The 15,974-nt window shown below is 43.2% G+C and overlaps 1 protein-coding gene across 2 annotated transcripts; it reads left to right on the top strand.

The window, feature by feature from the left end:
• The first annotated feature begins 312 nt into the window (after positions 1–312).
• ttc25 (tetratricopeptide repeat domain 25) lies at positions 313–15,033 on the top strand. 2 transcript variants are annotated; one of them, XM_031894720.1, is made up of 13 exons: positions 313–509; positions 1,672–1,803; positions 2,809–2,962; positions 3,093–3,154; positions 4,574–4,733; positions 8,436–8,657; positions 9,568–9,775; positions 11,457–11,543; positions 11,629–11,825; positions 13,374–13,474; positions 14,466–14,547; positions 14,637–14,659; positions 14,714–15,033. In XM_031894720.1, the coding sequence occupies exons 1-13, from the start codon at positions 390–392 to the stop codon at positions 14,834–14,836; spliced, it is 1,671 nt and encodes a 556-aa protein (XP_031750580.1). In that variant the 5' UTR covers positions 313–389; the 3' UTR covers positions 14,837–15,033. The 2 variants fall into 2 exon arrangements, with proteins under 2 accessions (XP_031750580.1, XP_002939085.2); XM_002939039.5 differs by having other exon boundaries at positions 14,637–15,033.
• The last annotated feature ends 941 nt before the right edge of the window (positions 15,034–15,974 follow it).

Genomic DNA, 15,974 nt, shown 5'->3' with positions numbered 1-15,974 from the left:
GTTTCTCCGAAATGAGCCGGACAGAAAGAGCCGAAGTCTTTCCGGCGCCCTCCGAACGGAAAGAGCCGAAGTCTTTCCGGCGCCCTCCGAAGCTAGCCGTACGGAAAGAGCCGAAGTCTTCGTCTCTGTCCGCAGCGGTCTACGAAACAAACCCGAAATTAAAGACCTGAAAACCAGTGAAATTATAGGAACAATAGTGCCTAAAATAATAGCACTCCCTTGCAGACTAATAATAATAATAATAAACAGAGATATCTCAGGCCCGCTAGGCGCTTTCTGGATACAGGAAGCGACGTATGGCGGCCTGGGTTGCTAAGCAACGCCTCACGCTTGTTAATCGCAACATACTGCTGCAGTGCTGAAGCGATCGGGAGTTTGAGGGCAGAACGATGGCTGAGGAGACAGAGGGGGAGCAGGCTCCCCAAAGTACATTCGCCACATACATGGCAGAGGGGGAACAGCTTTACCACAAAGCAGAATACAAGAAAGCCAAAGACAGTTTCACAGCAGTAAGAGGGGTGTTTATGGAGGTGGGGTGGTCTACAGGGCAACTTCATTGTTGTATGGAAACACACTAAGGGGTATAGTTATCAGGCTGTGTAAAAAGTGGAGTGAAACATTACCAGTGATGTTGCCCAGGGCAACCAATCAGCAACTAGATTTCAACAGAAATCAAAGCGAAGCATCTGATTGGCTGCTATTATTATTATTATTATTAACATTTATTTACAAAGCGCCAACATATTCCGCAGGCTGCTATAAACAACATGATGTTTTACTCCACTTTTTACACAGCATGATAAATATAGTATATTAGTTAGGGGTGGGGGCTATACACTTGCTGGGGTCCGTTTATGTAGAGACTTTACGCAAAGGAGAATTCTGGGAGTTGTAGTTTAGTACTAGGTGTCGTGAACGTTACTAGGTTGTGATATGGGCTATTACTATAGGCCAGGGGTGGGCAGACCTACAGGTCCAACAGAAATCCATGGGGGATCGACTGGTGGACCGCGATAGATGTATTGGCCACCCCTGCTATAGGCAGTAGGACTTCGTTGTATTAATATGGCTTTGTTTGGTAATACTGCACATTCAGATGGTCCCAAATAGTCACTGCTCAAAGGGTGAGTATGAAGGGGAATATTATAATAGGAGCCCCATTCATACTTACATGGGATAATGGAAATTTATCAAATCAAGCTTTCAGTGCAACGTCATAGCTTAAGGTCCCCATACACAGGCCGATTCTAGCTGCAGATATGGGTCCCTTAGACAGATTCGGCAGCTAATCGGCCCGTGTATGGGCACTACCGACGGGCCTGCCCGACCGATATCTGGCCTGAAATCGGGCAGATCTCGATTGGGCAGGTTAGAAAATCTGGTCGGATCGGGGACCGCATCAACCTGCCAATGCCATTTGCCCATCATTGTAATTCGATCGTTTGGCCCTTGGGCCAAATGATTGAATTACCCTGGATTCTCCCGATATCGCCCTCCCATAGGTGGGGATATCGGGAGAAGATCCGCTCGCTTGGCGGATCTTATAGTGTATGGGGAGTCTTAGAGTGGGCACCTTTGCCCCTTTCAAAATGAGCCTATCCCAGAAATGCTGTTTCCAAGGATTAGCCCCTAGGCATGATGGTCTCTGTAGTCTCATCTTCTCAATCGTAGGCACTTCATCTGCAGCCTGAGGATAAGAACTGCCTCGTTGCTCGTTCCAAATGTTTCCTAAAACTTGGGGATCCGGAATGTGCCCTGAAGGACGCAGAGACCTCTCTACAGATCGAAAAAGATTTCTTCAAGGTAACAGCAGCCTTTATTGATTTCTTTACGACTGATAATACATCTCATACCTATATAAAAACAACAATTTAACCCATCCATTTAGTTCACTTAAACATCTTCTGCTTTTCTGCAATAGCAATAAAAATCTACTCTCTGTATGCCCTGCCCAGTAAAATGGGTTGTTCACCTTCAAAATAACTTTTAGTATGATGTAGAGAGCGCTGTACTGAGACAATTTGCAATTGGTCTTCATTTTTTTATTGTTTGCCATTTAATTGTTTAGCAGCTCTCCAGTTTGGAATTTCAGCAGCCATCTGGTTGCTAGGGTCAAATTTAAACTAGATACCAGACAGTGGTTTGAAAGAGAGACAGGTATATGAATAGAGGAGGGCCTAGATAGGAGGATAAGTTACAGTAAAACTGTAGCCTCACAGACAGCGTTGGACTGGGTCGCTGGGCTACTGGGAAAAATCCCCGTGGGCCCCCGGCCCTAGTGGGATCCGATCACCCCCAGGGCGCTCCCACTGTCTCCCTCACCCCAAGCGCCACAGGTAAGTTTCTTTTAGGAGCACTCAAGGGTGTTGGGGGCCTCTGTGGGGGGGAAGGGGGGGGTGAAGGCGGCAGGGGCCATTGGAGGGTGCAGGGACCCCTGAGGCAGAAGCCCCGGTGGGCCCTGCATCCCCCAGTCTGACCCTGCTCACAGACCAATAGTTTTTGGCTGCTGGGGTCAGTGATCCCCATTTAAAAGCTGAAAAGAGTCAGAAGAGGAATAACTAAAAAACGAAGAAAATGAAGACCAATTGAAAAGTTGCTAAGAATAGGCCATTCTCTAACATACTAAAAGTTAACCTGAAGGTGAATCATTGTATGCTTGTATATATTGGATCTGTCCAGTATGCACGCTGTTGTTTAACTATAACTCCCAGCATGTAATGAGAAAGCTTACTGTAAGCAATGTGCTTTAATAGGTGTTACCCACTATTCTGCCATTTAATTCCACACTGTTTTTTTATTCACTTTTAGGGTCTTTACCAGAAGGCGGAGGCACTCTATTCTATGGGAGACTTTGAATTTGCCCTTGTGCATTACCACAGAGGGTACAAGCTGCGGCCAGAATTTCAGGGATTCCGCCTGGGGATTCAAAAGGCGCAGGAAGCAATAGAGAACTCTGTTGGAAGTGAGTCGTTTCTGGCTGTGCTGTCTTATCCAGTTTGTCCCTTGTATTTCACCATTTATGCATGTATGTATACAGATATATAGATACACTTGCATATATTCTTTTACTGATATTTCTCTTTTCCCCATAGCTCCTGCCAGTGTTAAACTTCAAAATAAAGCAGACTTGCAGTTCATAAGCAGACAGGAGGAGGTAAAATGCTTTCTTTGTACAATGGTTTCTATTTGATATATTGCCTGCCACAGACATTTAAATATGAAGTGAATATGGAATATGATGTAGCTTGGGAGAAAGAAATGTATGATCATCTCCCATGTTTATGTGTATGCCACAGTCTGTGTTATGTCCTCATAAAGGCCAGCCTGGCTTATAAGAAAGTTTTACTTTACCTTGAAAGGCTAGCTGGGACTTACCATGTTTACAGATTTCTTCCTCTGAAGTTACCCTAATAGCGGCCATACACAGGCAGATTGTTAGCTTTTTCGTCTCCTTCAGTCCGAGTTGGCAGCTTATCTGCCCATGTATGGGGCACTCCGGTGGGTCTACCCGACCTATTTCTGGCTGAAAATCAGGCAGAATTCAATTGGACAGGTTTAAAAATCTCTCAAGTGATGATCTCATCAGCTCATTGGGCCTGTATCCCTGACCTTGTGATTCGATCATTTGGCCAGAGGCTATTACAGGTGCCGGACCCCTTATCCGGAAACCCGTTATCCAGAAAGCTCCGAATTACGGAATGCCCATCTCCCATAGACTCCATTTTAATCAAATAATTCAGAATTTTAAAACTGATTTTCTTTTTCTATGTAGAAATAAAACAGAACCTTGTAATTGATTCCAACTAAGATATAAATAATCCTTATTGGATGCAAAACAATCCTATTGGGTTTAATTAATGTTTTATTGATTTTTTAGTACTCTTAAGGTATGGAGATCCAAATTACGGAAAGACCCCTTATCCGGAATACCCTTGGTCCCGAGCATTCTGGATAATGGGTCCTATACCTGTACAATGTGGATCGTTCAAGTTATGGCCCACTTAAGGTGGCCATACACAGGCAGATAACAGCTGCTGATTTGGGTCCTTCACACTGATTCGGCAGTTTATCTGCCCGTGTATGGGCACCCCCGATGGGCCTACCTGACCAACAACTGGCCTAAAATTGGGCAGATCTCAATCAGGCAGGCATTTTTCCTTCGGATCTAGGACCGCATCGGCTTGTTGATTGACTTGTTTGACCATTTGGCCACCTTAGGTGGGCATGAGAAGATCGGGAAAAGATCTGCTTGTTTGGCAACCTTGTCAAATGAGTAGATCACACCATGTATGGCCACCTTATATATGTTGTTGGGAGCCTTTGATGCCATTTGACCTCTGTTTATTAGCACTTAGATACCAGAGCTATTGTATTATTAATAGCTAACGTACTCTCCAAAGTGTACCCTACAGCCTTACCTAACTACCTCCACTGCTACAAAGAAGTATATATATATATATATAGTAATGGAGATAGAACTTTTTGCAAGAGCATGGTACTAGTACATGATACATGTTATTGAGGCTGAAATAAACACCAAAGGCTACATTGTTTATAATTTAATTTACTTCAGAGCAAGAAAGCTAAGCAGAAGGCTCAGGTGAAGGTGCAGAAGAAGGATACAAAACAGCAGAAGAAAGTAGATCCTGAGAGGAGCCAGAAGACAGCGCGCCAGCTCCTCGGAGAGCTGTACAGTGATAAGGAGTATCTGGAATCATTATTAAGGGATGAAGGTAGGTAGTTAAATGAATTTAGTATTCTTATTCAGGTGCCCTCATTATGATGTAAGCGCCTGCTTTAAAGGAGGAGAAACGCGCAAATCACTGGGTGTGCCAAATGTAAGGCTCCCCGTCCCCAGTGATTATAGGAAAAAAGAAGGAGCAGAAGAAGAGGATTGTGCCGTGGTGTTTACTGAAAAGTACCCAGGGCTGGTGCAGTTTTCTGCTAACAGAAACACCGGCTCAGGGTATCAGGGAAGTGATTAACATTTGGACTTTAAGGTGCCGATCTGTGGAGCAAGATGCTCTGAAAATCTGGCCAATTAAAGGTGCCCATACACGTTAAGTTTCGTTCGCTTGGCGAGATCGCCAAGCGAGCAGATCTTCACCCGATATCCCCACCTACGGGTGGGCAATATCGGGGAGCGTGTAGGCTAATTCAATCGTTTGGCCCTGGGGCCAAACCATCAAATTATATTGGCGGAAATGGGGCAGTCGGTTTGTGGTCCGCATCAACGAGCCGAATTTTCTAACCTGCCCGATTGATATCTGGCCAATTTCAGGCCAGATATCGGTCGGGCTGGCCCCTCGTTTCTGCCCCTACATGGGCCGATAAGCTGCTGAATCGGTCCAAGGGACCCATATCGACAGCTACAGTATGGGGACCTTTAGACTTTTTTACCTGACAATATCTTCTTGTATGGCTTCCTAGGATAATGTTTTATCAGACTGTTCTCTGATCCTATCGCAGTGTTGTCTGTTTGGACATGACTTTACTAATCTGAAATACTTAAAAGGTAGATCTAGGGGACAGTAGATAAAGCCCCTGGCTGCTGATGCATGCTATTGGCACATGTCAGGGACACCGGAAATAGCAGAGCTTGTGTAGTCCAGCAGCCGGACACTCAGATTAATGCAATCTTGCCATTAACATGTGTGGACAAATCACAAAACAAAGTTCTTAGGTTTCTTTTTCTGATATTTTTATTTCCATATTCCATCTATTTTTTTGTAATGACAAGCTATAAGGGTTCATTTAAATGCCCCACACAGGGTGCAGACAGGGGCGCACAAGTGCTTCCCAAATGAGAACCAAGGGGCGCAATTTTGCCCCCCAGGGATGGATAAATTCTATGCATCCATAGCTTAAAGGGGTCCTCCACCTAAAAACTTTTTTTTTTTTTGTATAGTGGAAGAAAGTGTAATTTCAAGCAACTAAGCAGTCTGGGCTGAAATAGAGCTTATATGTTCAGGTAACACCTGTGCTGCAAAACAGTAAAAGCAGTGATGATACTTGGTTTGACCACAAGATGGCACTATGTAGCCATATACATAAAGTGTTCATCAGAATTATTGTGTTATATCCAAGTATTTTCCAGCACAAGGCATTTTTTTATTGAAGGCAAAACAGTAAAGAAGAAACAAAACCCGTAAGCATAACCATACAAATATAACATTATATTCAATAAGGAATTATAGTGAATAACAGTTTTTCATCTAAAACATAGAAAGTTATCACCACAAACATTTCCCATCAACGAAAGAAAGTCACATGGTATTACCATACAATAAGGAACTTTATGGGTAAATCCATTTTAACTGCAGAATTATATCAGCATAAATTCAGCTAACTCAGTGGCAGTGGTGTAACAATAGTGCGCTGGGCCCACCCACAAAAGATTTTTGGAGGGGCCCATTGTGCACAGCAGCCCAGCCTTCCCTCCACCCACCCTGCATGTAACCCCTGCTCCCTGGCTGCTCATGCTGGGGTAGGTAAGGGAGCGGCTGGGGAGGGGGGCATTCTAAAAACTATTGAGGAAGCAGACCCTGTGATCCAGGCCCACGGGCCCCCTGGCCTATGCACAAATGACACTTGGGCAAAGTACAAAATACTGGTATAAAGAGCCCTATTTGGGAGTGCAAAGAATGACGCAGGCTTCTATATTATTATTATTATCATTATTTATATAGTGCCATCAATTTACGCAGTGCTTTACAGAATAGAGGGGTACAAAAGACATAACAGTTAACATATACATATAAACAATTCACAAAAATGGTTTGCAGTTACATTGGATGAGGATCAGAGACACTAGGGGGAGGGCCCTGCTCGCAAGAGCTTACATTCTAAAAGAATGTATGTTTCTGTATGGCATCCTCCATAATGTTCACATCATACAGGCAAAAGCAGCAGAGGATGCTGGGAGGAAGGCAGTGAGTCAAGTACGAGGCCCCCTTGCGTCCGTGCATATTGCGCTCTGCATCTCATCGCAGATATTGTCATTGTTCCAAAATCCAACGCAACCAATTAACAAGGATCATTCCAGTGCAGTCATAGGAACACCACTGTTGCTATGGGTTACTGGACAGCAACCCCTTTCCCTTTTATACTTCCCTTATTCATGCAGGTGTTTTGTGTCAGTAGCAGCTCTGAACAATCACCATCCTGTAGTACTTCTATGAAAGCTATTTCACAGCATAATGAAATATTAAAATGATGGTGTTTTTTGCACCATTTTTCAGTTGCCGTACACATTTTCCAGACCCTTGCACACTGCGCCGGGGCAGGAAAATACATAGAAACAATATGTTCAGCTTATCAGATCCTTGCAGAGCGGCTGCATCAAACGCTGAATGAGCCAATAGAGATCCAGTGACAGTGAGTCTGGCAGCACCTGGCACAGGGGTTTCTGGGAATGTGCAAAAAACAGCACGGGTTGTGATACAGACCCTTTATTGTAAATAACAGGAATGGGATAGGATCACTTAAAGTGACAACATTTTCCACATATGTATACAGCTCTGACCCCTTAGGGTGAAGACACACAGAGCTACTAGTAGCAGCTACTTGTTGTGGCTACTAAAACAGATAATGTTGATCATTTACTGATAATTGTCTCTACGTGTGTTTAGCAGAGGCAATTCTCAGTATTGTCTATGGCAGGGGATTTTCTAGAGTTTAGTAGCCGTGACAAGTAGCTGCTACTAAGTAGCTCTGTGTGTCTTCCCCCTTAGGCTGATGTTAGCAAGTTAGTCACCTGCGATAGATCATACAAAGTTTTGTCCTGCAGGCAACTTTGCGCAACTTCACAAAGCCAAAGTGATGCTTGGACCATTCGTATTGTTGCCAGTGGAAAGGCATCTTGGAGCGGTTAGTTGCCCGCGGTTCAGAGATCTATCACTGGTGACCAACTCACTCCGTGGGCCATCAGCCATCGGCCTTCACAGATTAACTTCTAGTATGATGTAGATAATCTGAGAAAATCTGCAATTCGTTTTCACTTTTTATTTTTTGTAGTTTTTCAGTTATGTAGCTTTTTGTTCGGTGGCTCTCCAGTTTGGAATTTCAGCAGCTATCCTGTTGCTAGGGTCTTGTTTACCTTAGCAACCAGGCAGTGGCTTGAATGAGAGACTGGAATAGGAGAAGGGGTGAATAGAAAGATAAGGAATAAAAAGTAACAATAATAATACAATTGGCAGCTTACAGAGCCCCATAGTGACGCTACTTATAATGGCAGCTGCGGTCTTAAACAAACAGAGAAAGCTTCTAGGGCTCTTTACTCAGGTATGGCAATGATTTCTGAAGAATAAATATAGTGTTCTAGGTGGCACTAATGTGGCTAATCTATTGGCAGTAAAATGACTTTCCTTCTCCTCTATAAAGCAGTTTATTCTTTCCCATATTCTTAAGTCTGTGGCCTTGTCTCTTTGCTGCAGCTTTAGTGAATGGAAACACACGGAGTGGGGTCAAACTGCATGACCTGATCATTAATGGAATCCTCTACCTGGACACCCGCACGGAGTTCTGGAGGCAGCAGAAGCCCATCTACGCGCGGGAGAGGGACCGCAAGATCATGCAGCAGAAGTGGAAGCGGGATAAAAACACGCCTGCCGACCCTAGCCAATACATTGTAAAGAGCCTGGAGGAAATAGATCAGCGTAAGGAATAATAACATTAACCATGCAACATAGTTGGCAGGTCATGTTGAACCTCCACCCAAACACAACTTAAACTTTTTTAAAAGTAAACATAATTTCAAGCAACTTTGCAATATACATCAATTAAACAATATGCAGCCTTTTCATGATGTTTAATGTAATAATCTGGTTTGGAACAGTTCCCTAAGCCCCGCCTCCTGTTCCCCTGCTGGTCTGGCTGACTCCTCCCAATCCCACAATTCCCTGCTGCACACGTGATGTCAATAAGGAACATCCCAGTGCAATGCATTGTGGGTTATGTAGTTCCTGCATGCTGTCTGTAAGCTGGGGAGAAGTTGTTACAATGTGTAACATCAGTGTTTTAGTCCCTCCTCCCCTGCCAGGATTACAAATGATGCAGAAGGAACAGATTACAGGGATAGGGATATTAGGGGTTTCTGTGTTGTGTGGGGCTGTGTAACAAGTTCCCCTTTAACCCTTTACTCAGTATTCCAGCTGTGCCAAACCCTTGATGTGTTTTCTTTGCGTTTAGCCACAAGCAATAAGGTAACAAATAATACAGTATATTACCCTGGAACCAGAGGCCCAAGAACATTGTTAAAAAGAAAATTCAGAACTGGAAAGAGAACACAAACAGGCAGATTTATACTGCTAACTCCATGGATTTATTCTTGTGTTTCTGCCAAATGCTCCAAATAAATCCATGGAGTTAGCAGCTTCCTTGTTCTCCTTCCACTTTGAAATTTTCTTTTGATACCACAGATCGCTGTTGGTGGAAGCAGCTTATAATACAATTAGGAACGCCAGGGTAGAAATTGAGAATCCAACATTGGAAAAAAGCCCTGAAACCCTCGTACATCATTTATTCCCGATTTGTTTGTGCTTTTCCTTTATCTTTACCTGCTTCCAGTGCTCTCAAGTGGAAAAGCAGAGGAAAGTTACAAAAAGGCCCAACTTGTGCTGAAGAAAGTCGAACGATGGACGTCGGTGGATGTGCACAACAGAGAAGAGCTCACTGGGAGTCTCCACAGCTGCATTGGGAATGCCCAGATGGACATGGGTCAGATAGAGGCAGCGCTGCAGAGCCACAAGAAGGACTTGGCTATAGCAGAGAAATAGTAAGATTCATTACTGACTGGGCTCTGTAGGAGCTGTAAGGGATACTGCCATGGGAAAACATGTTTGTTACAAACCCCATCAGTTAATAGAGCTTCTCCAGCAGAATCCTGCATTGTAATCTGTTTTTCTCATGGGGCTAGCCATATTCTTCATTTCCCAGGGTGCCACAGCCATGTGACCTGTGCTCTGATAAACTTCACTCACACTTTACTGCTGCGCTGCAAGTTGGAGTGATATCACCCCCCCCTCCCAGCAGCCGATCAGCAGAACAATGGGAAGGGAGCAAGATAGCAGCTCCCAGTAGGTATCAGAATAGCACTCAATAGTAAGAAATCCAAGTCCGGCTTGGGACTCCTCCAGTTACATGGGAGTAGGAGAAACAATAGGTTAGCTGAAAGCAGTTCTAATGTGTAGCGCTGGCTGAAAGCTCAGACTCAGGCACACTTTACTGCTGCGCTGCAAGTTGGAGTGATATCCCTCCCTCACCCCCAGCAGCCGATCAGCAGAACAATGGGAAGGGAGCAAGACAGCAGCTCCCAGTAGGTATCAGAATAGCACTCAATAGTAAGAAATCCAAGTCCGGCTTGGGACTCCTCCAGTTACATGGGAGTAGGAGAAACAATAGGTTAGCTGAAAGCAGTTCTAATGTGCAGCGCTGGCTGAAAGCTCAGACTCAGGCACAAGGCACTGAGATGGCGCCTACACACCAATATTACAGCTACAAATACATTTTTAGTATTAAATCACACACTGTGACTGCTAGAATCTGTGCACCTATGCTTGTAAAACAGCAGTTGTAGCAGAGTGTCTTCTCTACATCAGCTGAAAGATTCTGGGCCTAAACCTGGTTTTTGGCTGATGCTAGGATAGACAGTATAGAAGTACTGAACAATAGTGCCCCTAGTGGCAAATACCGAAGCTCACAAGAGGCTCTTTTTCACTAAATTGAATGTACAGAAATGCTTTCAAATGCCGATATCCCTTAAATTATGGATAAATGCCTTTACCTTTGCCCCAATTTACTGACCCTTTCCACACCCTGGTTTTTGGTAAAAAGTGGGGATCTATTTTAATGGGGTGGTTTCATGACCTTGACTTAATTTCCCAATCCTGTGCCCGAGGGTGGTAAAAAAAAATAATTTCTGGTGTTTGTAGAAACCATTCTAATACCCCTCGCTTTTTACTTATTTATATAGTATTATGTAACAATGTAACAATATATTTATCATTATGGACCTCCTTAAGGGGGTGGTTCACCTTTGAGTTAGCTTTTAATGTGTTATAAAAGATCCTATCCATAGCAACTTTGCAATTGGTTTTCCTTATTTACTTTTTCTTATAGTTTTTGAATTATTTGCCTTCTTCTTCTACATCTTTCCAGCTTTCAAATGAGTGTCCCTATCCCAACAGCCAAAAAACAATGTATTTTTTACCTTTCTATTCAAGCCCTCTCCTACTTATATTCCAGTCTCTCATTCAAACCACTGCCTGGTTGCTAAAGTAAACAAGACCCTAGCAACTAGATAGCTGCTAAAAATTCCAAACGGGAGAGCTGCTGTACCAAAATAATAACTGAAAAACCACAATAATAAAAAATGAAGACCAATTGCAAATTGTCTCAGAATATTATTGTCTATGTCATATTAAAACTTAATTTAAAGGTGTTTGGTTTTGTTTCAGCAAATTGCCGGAGGCGAAATCCCGAGCTCTAGATAATATCGGGAGAGTTTACGCAAGAATTGGGAAATTCAGCGACGCCATCAAGGTGTAAGTTTGAGCACATTGTGAAACTACTGTATCCGTGTTGAGAAGAAATAATAATCTTTTCTAATTGAGTTATGTTATGTTTTAGATGGGAAGAGAAGATCCCTCTGGCCAGTTCCAGCTTGGAAAAGACCTGGTTGTATCATGAGATTGGGAGATGTTACCTGGAGCTGGAGCGAACGGCCGAAGCAAAGGATTATGGGGAAAAGTCGCAGCAGGAGGCTGATGCCGCTGAAGATATTGAGTGGCAGCTCAATGCTTGTGTGTTATTAGCACAGGCAGAAGGTAATATATCTGCCAGTAGGATTAGGCCAACCTGAGTAGGATGTATATAAGATCTTCCCCAATTGGTAGTTATGGACAACCTCTGTTGCCTTATCCACCAAACACATTGTAATAGTGTAAGGCTCTGCTGGGATTTGAGTGAGGACATTGTTCATTACCTTTCCGCTGGCTTTTCTAATCTGTCCTCAGCAGTTCTATAGGTCAGATAGGGGCAGCCAATCAGGGCTGACGCTGCCCTATTTAAATCCACCTTCCACCTCACTTCCTTTGCCTGGGCATTGCCCACTGAAGGCTTGAACACTGTGGCACATCCATAGTTCTTGTTCCCCTACTTTCACCCTTGTCCCTACTCCAGTCATGTTCCATCCTGCCCTTGCTCCAGTCCTGTTCTGTCTTATCCCTGCTCCTGTCCTATCCCTGCCCCTGTCCTGTCCCTGCTGCAGTCCTGTTCTGTCCTATTTCTGTTCCTGTCCTGTCCCTGCTCCAGTCCTGTTTTGTCCTTTTCCTGCTCCTGTCCTGTGCCTGCTCCAGTCCTGTTCTGTCCCTGCTCCAGTCCTGTTTCATCCTGTCCTTGATCCAGTCCTGTTCTGTCCCTGCTCAATCCTGTTCTGTATTGTTCTTGCTCCAGTCCTGTTCTGTCCTGTCCCTGCTTCACTCCTGCTTCTCCCACCCCAGGAGCCCTGCAGGTGCCCCTGCCGTCCATGTCCCTTAACTCCCCCCTCAGCAGGGCCCCCACCCGACGTCCTCCCCTGAGCTTGTGTAAATTTAATGCATCAGGGGGGGGGGTCAGGCAGGGGGAGCGCCGGCAAGGGTTGGGTCTGGGCCGGTGTCCGACCCTGTGTACTGCCCATTCCCGGCTCCAGTCCTGTTTCACCCTGTCCTGTTCCATCCCACTCCTACCTGTCACTAGTTCTTCATCTTCTACATACTGACCCTATCTACCCTGTTCCTAACCTTCAGCCTCTCCATTTTCATACCTGTCTTGTTTCTGATTGGTACCAATAACCAGTCCTTGTGTGAAGGACTTACCACCCTTCGAAATCCATTAAAAATAGTGATTTTTTCCTCTTCTGGAGAGCTAGGGAAACCTGTAAGGACTGAGTGGCCAGTATAGATTTGAAGGCCTTGGCATAGATGATAACATGAAAGAAAAAGGGAAATTTGGCCAACAATTGAAAAAAAAAGGGAATTTTCAACTCAACTAAACAGACCTGGTCTGTAAGTGTGAACATCAGCGATTAGTATTAGTATAGTTTAGACTACTGCTGCGCATTTTATTTTGGCTAAACCCCAAGAATCATCAGATATAATCCCTCTAGACAAAAACATTAGCTGGGTTTATGATGTCATGATCATTATGGCATCACTCAAACCTGTTTTATAGTTATAATCAATTAGTAATTCAAAGTAATTAATAGTATAATTCTATATCAGATATTTGTCTTCAGGGCATTCATATTATACTTTACATTGTACATTGTACTTAACATTACTGGGCAGAACTAAAGTATATATGTGGTATTAATGTGAAATCACCTTGGCACACAGTGAAGCTGAAGCATTACCAGTCGGCCATTACCAGTTTTGAAAATGCATTGGAGAGGGCAAGATTGCTTCACAATAAGGATGCAGAGCAAGCCATTCTCACGGTGAGAAAATAACCTTTATTATTTACCTAATGTATAAAAGTTGGGCAAACACTTGCATCAGTTCCCAGCCCAATTCATCAGCTTAAAACCACATACAAAAGTGATACGAACCCTGTTCTTCATATTTCTAAAAATCTTTATAGAGAGAATTAATTAGCTGTATACCAGGATATGTACAGGCATGGGACCTGTTATACGGAATACTTGGCAGCTGGGGTTTTCAGAATAATTAAACTCAATAGGAATGTTTTGCCTCCAACAAGGAGTAATTATATCTTAGTTGGGATCAAGTACAGGTACTGTTTTATTATTACAGAGAAAAGGGAATCATTTAACCATTAAATAAACCCAATAGGGCTGTTCTGCCCCAATAAGGGGTAATTATATCTTAGTTGGGATCAAGTACAGGTACTGTTTTATTATTACAGAGAAAAGGGAATCATTTAACCATGAAATAAACCCAATAGGGCTGTTCTGCCCCCAATAAGGGGTAATTATATCTTAGTTGGGATCAAGTACAGGTACTGTTTTATTATTACAGAGAAAAGGGAATCATTTAACAATTAAATAAACCAAATAGGACTGTTCTGCCCCCAATAAGGGGTAATTATATCTTAGTTGGGATCAAGTACAGGTACTGTTTTATTATTACAGAGAAAAGGGAATCATTTAACCATGAAATAAACCCAATAGGGCTGTTCTGCCCCCAATAAGGGGTAATTATATCTTAGTTAGGATCAATTACAGGTACTGTTTTATTATTACAGAGAAAAGGGAATCATTTAACCATGAAATAAACCCAATAGGGCTGTTCTGCCCCCAATAAGGGGTAATTATATCTTAGTTGGGATCAAGTACAGGTACTGTTTTATTATTACAGAGAATAGGGAATAATTTAAACATTAAATTAACCCTATAGGACATCAGCCATCAAACTGTTTAATAGGTAGGAACAGTTGCAATTGCACCCTTATGTTTGTTTTATCTGCAGGCCTTGGAGGATGCAAGGCAGGGGCTAGAAGAGCAGCAGGAAGCAGACGACAGCGCTCATGAAAATGACAAATTAATGACAGGTATATGTCTCCTTAATCCATCATTAACCTGACTACAGTGTAACCCTGCAGTATGATGGAACTAACCGTCATTGCTTTTTGTTTTACAGAAGGGAACACAGCGAGTAAGGAGGAGGATGTGCATGCAGAAAGCAGCGAGGAGGATGTGCATGCAGAAAACAGCGAGGAGGATGTGCATGCAGAAAGCAGCGAGGAGGATGTGCATGCAGAAAACAGCGAGGAGGATGTGCATGCAGAAAGCAGCGAGGAGGATGTGCATGCAGAAAGCAGCAAGGAGGATGAAAGCTGAGGATATACCCATATATTTATACAGTATATATAAGTGGCGCAACATTCAGGCACATGAAATTGGGAACATTTTGCAGAAATAAAGTTAGCGGTTTCCGTAGGTCCTGGCCCAGAATATTGTTATTATTATCATATGTTTATAAAGCACCGACACATTCTGCAGCGTTACACAATAAATGGGCGTATACATTTAAAGTGGAGATGTATGTTTATTTGAGCCATACCCTTTTCAGCTCAGCTGCCATAACAATTTAAAAAACACCTTTTCAGGATACATAGTGACTGGCACAATATTGCACAGTTTACCTGCAGCCTAAGTGACTGGCACAATATTGCACAGTTTACCTGCAGCCTAAGTAACTGGCACAATATTGTACAATTTACCTGCAGCCTTAGTGACTGGCACAATATTGTACAATTTACCTGCAGCCTAAGTGACTGGCACAATATTGTACAATTTACCCTCAGCCTAAGTGACTGGCACAATATTGTACAGTTTACCTGCAGCCTAAGTAACTGGCACAATATTGTACAATTTACCTGCAGCCTTAGTGACTGGCACAATATTGTACAATTTACCTGCAGCCTAAGTGACTGGCACAATATTGTACAATTTACCCTCAGCCTAAGTGACTGGCACAATATTGTACAATTTACCTGCAGCCTTAGTGACTGGCACAATATTGTACAATTTACCTGCAGCCTAAGTGACTGGCACAATATTGTACAATTTACCTGCAGCCTAAGTGACTGGCACAATATTGTACAATTTACCTGCAGCCTAAGTGACTGGCACAATATTGCACAATTTACCTGCAGCCTAAGTGACTGGCACAATATTGTACAATTTACCTGCAGCCTAAGTGACTGGCACAATATTGTACAGTTTACCTGCAGCCTAAGTGACTGGCACAATATTGTACAATTTACCTGCAGCCTAAGTGACTGGCACAATATTGTACAATTTACCTGCAGCCTAAGTGACTGGCACAATATTGCACAATTTACCTGCAGCCTAAGTGACTGGCACAATATTGTACAATTTACCTGCAGCCTAAGTGACTGGCACAATATTGTACAGTTTACCTGCAGCCTAAGTGACTGGCACAATATTGTACAGTTTACCTGCAGCCTAAGTG

The sequence above is a fragment of the Xenopus tropicalis genome, chromosome 10 (assembly GCF_000004195.4).
Source record: "Xenopus tropicalis strain Nigerian chromosome 10, UCB_Xtro_10.0, whole genome shotgun sequence".
Classification (NCBI taxonomy): domain Eukaryota; kingdom Metazoa; phylum Chordata; class Amphibia; order Anura; family Pipidae; genus Xenopus; species Xenopus tropicalis.
Note: the sequence above shows the minus strand (reverse complement) of the source record. Positions and strands in the feature narration are given on the sequence as shown.

Coding starts and splice junctions, on each gene's coding strand:
- ttc25 (XM_002939039.5), top strand. CDS start 390: ATGGCTGAGGAGACAGAGGGGGAGCAGGCTCCCCAAAGTACATTCGCC. Junction 2,963..3,092: donor AATAGAGAACTCTGTTGGAA/GTGAGTCGTTTC, acceptor TTTTCCCCATAG/CTCCTGCCAGTGTTAAACTT. Junction 8,658..9,567: donor CCTGGAGGAAATAGATCAGC/GTAAGGAATAAT, acceptor ACCTGCTTCCAG/TGCTCTCAAGTGGAAAAGCA.